At 45.1% G+C, this 8,166-nt stretch overlaps 1 protein-coding gene across 1 annotated transcript; it reads left to right on the top strand.

Annotated features, from left to right (window-relative positions):
- Nucleotides 1–1,150: 1,150 nt before the first annotated feature.
- Nucleotides 1,151–1,694, top strand: LOC148026520 (uncharacterized). The gene is made up of 3 exons (XM_087690467.1): nucleotides 1,151–1,217; nucleotides 1,285–1,451; nucleotides 1,536–1,694. Exons 1-3 carry the CDS (start codon nucleotides 1,151–1,153, stop codon nucleotides 1,692–1,694), a joined length of 393 nt encoding a protein of 130 aa, XP_087546593.1.
- The last annotated feature ends 6,472 nt before the right edge of the window (nucleotides 1,695–8,166 follow it).

An 8,166-nucleotide genomic window follows, 5' to 3' on the forward strand; every position in this document is an offset into this window, starting at 1 on the left:
GCTTATGATCTTCTACTAATTCGATGTTTGGTATTGTAAGAGATATGTTTATTTTCTAGAATGGTAGATATATGTTGTAGGTTATATATTGTAGGAGATATATTGAGGAGATATATTGTAGGAGATATGTTTATTTTTTATATGCATGTTTTGCTTGGTTCATTGAGGCGGAATTTCGACGCTTTGCAGATTCTTCATGGATCCAGGCTCTTCCTCCGATCCGTGGGCATACGCCACTTGGATGATGGAGATGATAAACCATTTTGGGCGCCATCCTAATCCAGTGGAGCTGACAGAGTATATGTATGCCCATCCTCCTCCTAGACTCCCAGGTCACACCGCGCCCCCAAGTACACAAGCCTCTCCACTGCCGTCTATGCCTGCGAGTCCGGCGAGACATACCCCTGCGCATACACGCTCACCGAGGAGACACACCCCTGCACGGACACACTCACGCACACCCTCCTCTGTACCGTCACGTGAGGGCTCACGGCCACCATCACGTGCTCCCTCACAGCCACAGTCACGTACACAGTCACGTGCAGCCACCCCTAGTCATGGCTACTCCCGCAGTACAGATGAGAGCCGACGCCGCAGTAGGGAGAGCGGGAGTGGAGGATGCGGCGGGTGCTTTGGTGGGGGGGGTAGTAGGGCACGCGGTGAGAGAGGGCATGGAGGGAGGCATGTACGAGGAGACAGTGAGGAGTCGGAGGAGGCGAGAGAGGTGGAGGGAGAGATTTTCTACGATGTTACGGATAGGGGCGGGGTAGTCATGGATGCGAGAGGGAAAGAGGTGATGGAGTATATGCGGGGGGTAGTTTCAAACATGTATAGAAACTGTTTTGTAAAATTTAAAGATCAGGATAGCCGGTTAGTTAGGGAGGTCCTAGATAGTGTACATAGTCGGTACCCCAATCCCCCACGAGCGACATTCTCGGATGTATGGGGAAGGACGCGAATAAGGGAGATCTTAAGTAATAAAAGATCTCACCTTAAGAAACTCGCGTACGATGATGGGGTGAATGTAGCTGCGGGTGGCTATCCTTGTGAGAAACCTGCCACTGCCCACAAACGCGAGTGGAAGGAGGCAAAGAAGCGCGCAGAGGGAGGCGTGAAGAGCAGGCAGCATGTGGAGGCACGACGGATCCAGATGGAGACCATTGGATCGTCGCATTTCGGATCTGGCGGCGTCGAGTCGTGGGAGGCAGATTTCATAAGTAACTTGCCTCTTTATTTGATTGTTTGCCAAATTCATTGATTCTATGATTGTTTTGATCTTACAAGCTATCTTGATTATGTTACAGCGACGGGTTATGGGGAGGAGGCCCACAACCCACGAGACTGCGTATGCTCGCCGCAATAGCAGACGTGACACGTGGGCCATCTTCAGAAACGAGGGACGTATTACGGATGCACAGTTTGACGCAGCCATGAGACCATACGGTCGACAGGTACTTGAAAACTCTAAATGAATGATTTCAGTTTATTTAATTGCATATATATGTATACTTACATACGGTATATTTCTTGAACAGGCACAAGCTGCTGATGCTCCTGCCCCTGATGATCCAGCCGCCACTGCTGATGTTCGTGCCACTGCTCCTGGTGGAGGCGAGCACCACTCATCGGAATATACCGATGCGAGCTCCTCTGATCATGGAGAGAGCACAGGGTCCTCATCATCCTCTGATTAGCTTTCAGAATACTGTAGGATGTGGTTGTACAAAAAAATTTTGTAACTGAAGCCATGGGCTTTTTTGCACCTAGCTCCCTATTTGACTTTGTATATATTTGTTCCTAATTAAAGCCATGGGCTATTTTGACATATGGACTCCCTTGTACACAAATGTATCATGTATTGACAATGTATTGAATCGTGAGTCTTGAGTCGTGTATTAAGTTTTAGATAGTAATATTGAATCGTGTATTCATAGAGAGTGAGTCTTGATTCGTGTCTTGAAATCTAAATCGCTCTTTTTTTATGGTGCAATGCACCAAAAAAAAATCCAGAGAGTGCCTTTGGGTGGCTGGATGCTGGAACAGCATCCAGGCACCCAAAAGCACTCTCTGGATTTTTTTTTTCCCTCTGTAATCGCGTGTATAAGCGCGTGTCATCTATCAAAATCGCGTATATTTGCGCGGATAGTCTGTTAGATTCGCGTGTAAATTTGCAGCAAAACTGCGCAGAACGCTTGTATGGGGTCGTGTATTCGCGCGACTGACTGTCACTGTACACGCGCTTTTACGCGCATGTCTCTGGCCGCGATGATACACGCGCTATTACACGGGCCCGACACTTTTTTTCCCAAGTCATTTTGTGCGGCTAGGAGCGCGGGTATGAGCCCGATCCCTTGTAGTGAATACTTCCGCTACGTGGCAGATGCGGAAAGCCCTAGATCGCAAACCCCATAACATTCCATGGGAGTGCTAGGCGGAGCTTTCTAGATATCCTTTCTGATGGACTGCTAAGACGTGTCCTGAGGATACAAGTGGACACGTTACAGCCTAGCCGCCCATGTATTACTTCACTGATCGTCACCGCTACTGCACCCGTCACCGTCACTTTATTCTTTATTCTTTTAGTGATAGTTTGAATAAAGGAAGGCCCGGTCACACATTGTGACTGTTGGAGTTCCCATTTCTAGTCTCTCTCTTTCTTGTTCTTGCTCTCCCGCCATAGCTCTCGAGTCCAACCTTCGATATGTCACTCCCTTTCAACTGGTATCAGAGCTTTGCTTTTCGACTCTTGAGCTTGGTTCATGGCATTCTCAGTATCCCATTGACTCCCTACTTGCATTGGGTCTCCTTCCCGATAGCCATATCCGACTTCTTCGAGCTCCCGTCATTCCCCGGCTTCTCAAGCACCTTCCCGGCATTGTTGAGCACCTTCACGGAATTACATCAGAGGTATTTGATCATTTTCTTCAGGATTTACTTCAGTTCTCACATCTCACAAGCTATAAACAACATTGGGGCAACCACGATTGAAGCTCCCTTGCTTCATATCTCACTTGCCTTTGAACAAGACTTGCTGGAGCTTGTTTGAGGCCTTCCTTGGCTTTAACCGGACCCCTCCGAAGCTTGACCACCATTTTTGCAGCCCCAAGACTAGCATTTATAGTTGGCAGAATCATGCATCCCTTCTATATGTGTCTTCAGCATTGACAGTCACGACAACAGCTCTCCCCCTCCATTGGCACTTGGAAAGGCTCCATTTTGGGCATATGAACATGTTTTGATGCTTGGTTTTGATGGTTGATGTGTTGACATAGCATTTGGATTGATTTAACACTATTTTGGGACTGTTATAACAATCCACAGGCAGTTTATGAAAGTGTTACACTGACGTTTGATGCTACAGCTTGTTTGGCATTATCATTTGATGCCCGGTTGGTCCCGTTTGATGCCCGGATGTTAGGGGAATGTATGCCTATTGTTTGGCAACCATTTGGAGCTGATTTTGGTGCTGAAATTCTCAATTTTGAATAGTAAGTCACTGTTGTACACAGTTTGGCTGAAGTCATTTTACTCATGTATACTTATGCCTATGCTTTTCGGGCTATGTTTCGGACATATATGGTGATGTATTGACATTGGGGGCTCGACGTAGAGCTTGGTTTTGATTCGGGATCATTGGTTGAGCTTGAGCTCTCTTTGCAAAGCATTTGGATGCTTTGTCTTGGATATAATTATGGCATGTATGTTGCTTATGTCTGACCGGTCTTGACATACTTAGCCTATGCCATTACTACATGCTAGTTATATTGTTTGGAGCCTATTGCTACTGGAGCTCGGTCTTGGCTTGACCTTGGATTATCGAAGCTTACTTGAGCTATTTATTGGCTTGCCAGAGTTCTATCTTGGGATGTACTTGATGTCTTACATGCTTATGGATGCTACATACAGATGCTCTACCACCTACATGTTTGGGATGTACCATTGATATATTGTTTTGGACTTATGTCATTGGCACTGTGTCTTGCCTTGGCCTGAGCTCTTGAGCTTGTACATATGGCTTTTGTGCCAGTGGGAGCATTCTTGAATGCTTATCAGACATTGAGCAAGTGGTAATTTTATGCATTGAACCGTTACATGCTATTGAGCAATTACAGACACTTGAGACTTTGGGACTTCTTACCTTTTGGGATGATACATCATATGTCTTGGTTCACTGTATGCTTATGAGCTAAGTCTCAGTTTTGGATCCGTATCTTTGTGAACTGACACCTACTTGTGTCAAGTTTTGGTAGTGGTAGGAACACTTTGCCTTGTTGCCTGGGGGGTGTGCCTACTCACTGGTGGCAGATGTTTGTATGATATACTTGGGTGTTGGATTCATGCTTATCGACCGTCATATACTTATGCTAGGCCCGCATGATGCCGGATTTTGTCTTGCCAGTATCTAATTGCCTTGGGATTTGATTTTGGCACTATTAGCTCTCTTTTACTAAAATTTGAAATTTATTATAGCTAGCATATATGTATGAACTGACATGGATTTTTCATGCTGAAACACTCTGAAATGATGTACTTTCATTAGTACTTGGTGGGCAGAAGCTTTGATTCCACTTTCTTCACCATTTTTCCTCGATTTTGGTGATTTTTTTGTCATTTTCTATAGTAAACAGGAAGCAGTTTTGAACTGTCTACAATCTTCCAGCCTACATTATGGTGATTTCGTCCATTGATCACGCTATTTTCAACATCACTAAGCTTGATGGTATGAATTACTCTTATTGGAAGAGTCAGATTTGGTAGGTGTTGGTGCAAAAATCGCAGATCAAACCTTTGAGGCTAAGCGGGCATCAGCCTGCAACTATGCCAGATGCGGAATGGCTTGAGCTTGATGAGTTATGCAAGTCCACTATTGTATTGTCTCTCACAGAATAGGTTCACTATAATGTCTTTGAGGAAGAAAGAGTGCATGGCAGTTGTGGGAAAAGATAAAAAATCTCTATGACAAGAAAAGTCGAGCGAGTCAGATGTATTGGCTGAAGCAGCTTATGGATCTGCGCATAAAGGAGAATGTGACTATGTATACTTACTTGAGCCAGTTCCATGCTATACTCAAGAACTTGACTTCGCAGGACATCAATTTTGCAGAGGATGTCACTCCTCTTTTCTTGCTTGGTACTCTTCATGAGCATGGGATGTATTCCGCACTGCATTATGTGCCTCTACTACTACCTTGAAATTATTTGATGTTGAGAGTGCTCTTCTGTAGGAAGAGGTTAACCGTAAGAATTTGGATGCCTCTCATGTGTCTCATGCTATGACAATTAGAGGCAGGAATGATGGATATGGAAAGCATGGCAGTGATAGTGGCCATGGACGGGATTCTTAGAAATCTTGGTCCAAGTCTCGTGGGAAGTCACGTAGCAAATCTTGTGACAGGAATGCGATGTTACTTGTCACCATTGTGAGAAAAAGGGCCATATTAGGCCACAATGCCATGAATTGCGCAATGAAAGGTGCAAAGATAAGGGGAAAGACAAAGTGCAGGATAAGTTTTCTGATCGCAGCATAGTACCTGCAAAGTCCAGTGTTAAAATTGAAGAGATCAATGTTATGTAGCCTAAGAATGTTGATAATTATGATTATATCCTAGCAGCTTCTTCTAGTGCTTCTTCACAGATGACAGAGATACACTCTATGTATGCACAGTGTTGGCTCTTGGACTCAAGTGCGTCCTTTCATGTGACACCTTGCCGAGAGTGGTTTCATTTATACCGTACTGTTTCGGGTTCTGTGCGCTTGCGTGATGATAGCTCTCTTGATATTGTGGGCATTGGTGATGTTAGGATGTAGTTTCCATTTGGTAGTAGTTTTGTTATGCACGATGTACGTCATGTACCTGCTTTGACACAGAGTCTCATGTCAGCTGGATAGCTTGATGACGCAGGATATCATGTATAATTTGGAGACACTGCATGGAAGATCACTCGTGGCAGACTTGTGATTGCGAGAGGTGTCAAGGCTGGCAGTCTCTACCCCTTGACTGTATCAGCTTCTTCCCTTGATCATGTTTTGTCTGTGGGTTCTATCCCACATGTATCTCTTTGGCATGCCCGTTTGGGCTATATGTCTTTGAAGGGAATGAAAATTATTTCTAGTTTACAGTACTTACCGCCCCTTGATTATGCATGTTTTGATTCATGTGAGCATTGTCTTTATGGTAGGCAGACTAGGTCTATGCATAAGAATTCTGGTAGGCCATGCATGAGTGAGCCCTTCGCATTGGTACATTCGGATGTCTGTGGACCTATGCCTTGTCAATCTATGGGTGGTGCAAAGTATTTTGTTACGTTCATAGATGATTTTTCACGAAAAGTTTGGGCTTATCCCACTAAGTTGAAATCCGATGTCTTGGATGTGTTTCAAAGATGGCTTGCATTGGTTGAGAACCACTCTGGGTATAGGCTAAAATGCCTAAGGACAGATAATGGGGGTGAGTATGTCTCACGTGCTTTTGAGCAGTTATGTGGTGAGAGGGGTATTAAGCATTAGTTGACTGCCCCCTACATCCCTCCCAGAATGGTTTGGTTGAGTAGATGAATAGAACCATCCAGGAGCGTGTACGGAGTATGCTTAGCCATGCAAGTCTACCACAGAGCTTTTGGGCTGAGGCAGTTAGTACAGTTGTGCATGTCATAAATAGATCACCCTCTAGTGGTTTGGATTTCCAAGTTGCAGAGGAGGTATGGACTGGAAAACCTCCCTCTTATGCGCATCTTTGTGTCTTTGGATGTGAGGCATTTTTCCATGTGCCCAGGGACAAGAGAAGTAAGCTGGATCCCAAGAGTGTCAAATGCATTTTACTTGGTTATGGGGATGCATGTGAGATGGCTTATCTTCTCTGGGATCCGCACACGGGAAAAGTCATCCGTAATCATGATGTAGTCTTCCATGAAGACAAAATGCATAGGCATCCTGGGAGAATTGTTGAGATTCAAAGGGTCTCATTTGAGGAGGATCCAAGAGCTCTCACACAGCCAGTTGGACAGCCTATAGCTGCAACAGATGCTCATGGTCAAGGTGTTGGACAGGTAGTTGGGCACGAGCAGTAGAGCCTGCCGTGAGACGGTCTAGTAGAGACAGATGTCCACCTGATAGATTTCAGCCCTCGATGCATTATGTCTTGGTTACAGATGCAGGAGAGCCTTTCACCTATGATGAGGCTATGCGCAGGGGGTGACAGTTACTCCTGGAAGAGGGCTATGCAATCTAAGATAGACTCCCTGCATAAGAATAACACTTGGGATTCGGTTTCCTAGCCTACGAGCAAGAATGCTTTGCCATGCAAGTGGGTGTACAAGATAAAAAGTACCTCTGGACACCCCAAGCCAGCATACAAGGCTAGATTTGTAGCAAAGGGTTTTAAGCAGGAGCAAGGTGTGGACTTTGATGAGGTCTTTTCTCCTGTGGTTAATATGACCACCCTGCACTTAGTCTTGGCTTTAGTTGCCCATCTTGACTTGGATTTATACCAGATGGATGTCAAGACGGCTTTCTTACATGGGGACTTGCATGATGAGATTTATATGGAGCAGCCTAAGGGCTTTGCAGAACCTGGCAGGGAGCACCTAGTGTGCAAATTGAAAAAAAGTCTTTATGGCTTGAAACAAGCACCTAGGGAGTGGTATCATAAGTTTGATGCCTTTATGCAATCACAAGGCTACAGCTGGAGTGCTATGGATCCGTGTCTTTACACGAAGAAAGCCCGTGATGGTTCTTTATTGATTTTGGTACTCTATGTGGATGATATGCTGATAGCAGGGAAAACTCATGATGAGCTAGATGCTCTTAAGGCTCAGCTCAATAAGAGCTTTGAGATGAAAGATCTGGGATAGGCCGCTCACATACTTAATATGCACATTAGACGCGACAGGCATCAGGGACTCCTCTACTTGTCACAGAGCGAGTACATTCATAAAGTCCTTGAGCACTTCCGCATGCAGGACAAAAAGTCTATTGGTTGTCCATTGCCTTCTTATGTGAAGGTATCACACCCTAATTGTTCGTAGACAGATGAGCAGAGGGCCGAGATGGCCAAGATTCCCTATGCATCTGTAGTGGGCAGTCTTTGTATGCCATGATAGCCACTCGTCCAAATATTGCCTTTCCAATTGGTGTTGTGGCACGCTATATGGCTACACCTGGCAAGAA

Source organism: Lygodium microphyllum, chromosome 13 (genome assembly GCF_053477565.2).
Source record: "Lygodium microphyllum isolate KBCC chromosome 13, Lygodium_microphyllum_v1.1.10, whole genome shotgun sequence".
Lineage (NCBI taxonomy): Eukaryota > Viridiplantae > Streptophyta > Polypodiopsida > Schizaeales > Lygodiaceae > Lygodium > Lygodium microphyllum.

Bases quoted from the DNA above. Each gene is read 5' to 3' on its own strand.
- LOC148026520 (XM_087690467.1), top strand. From the start codon at position 1,151: ATGGAGACCATTGGATCGTCGCATTTCGGATCTGGCGGCGTCGAGTCG. The intron at 1,218-1,284 runs GTAACTTGCCTC...TGATCTTACAAG, and splicing joins GTGGGAGGCAGATTTCATAA to CTATCTTGATTATGTTACAG. The intron at 1,452-1,535 runs GTACTTGAAAAC...TTTCTTGAACAG, and splicing joins TGAGACCATACGGTCGACAG to GCACAAGCTGCTGATGCTCC.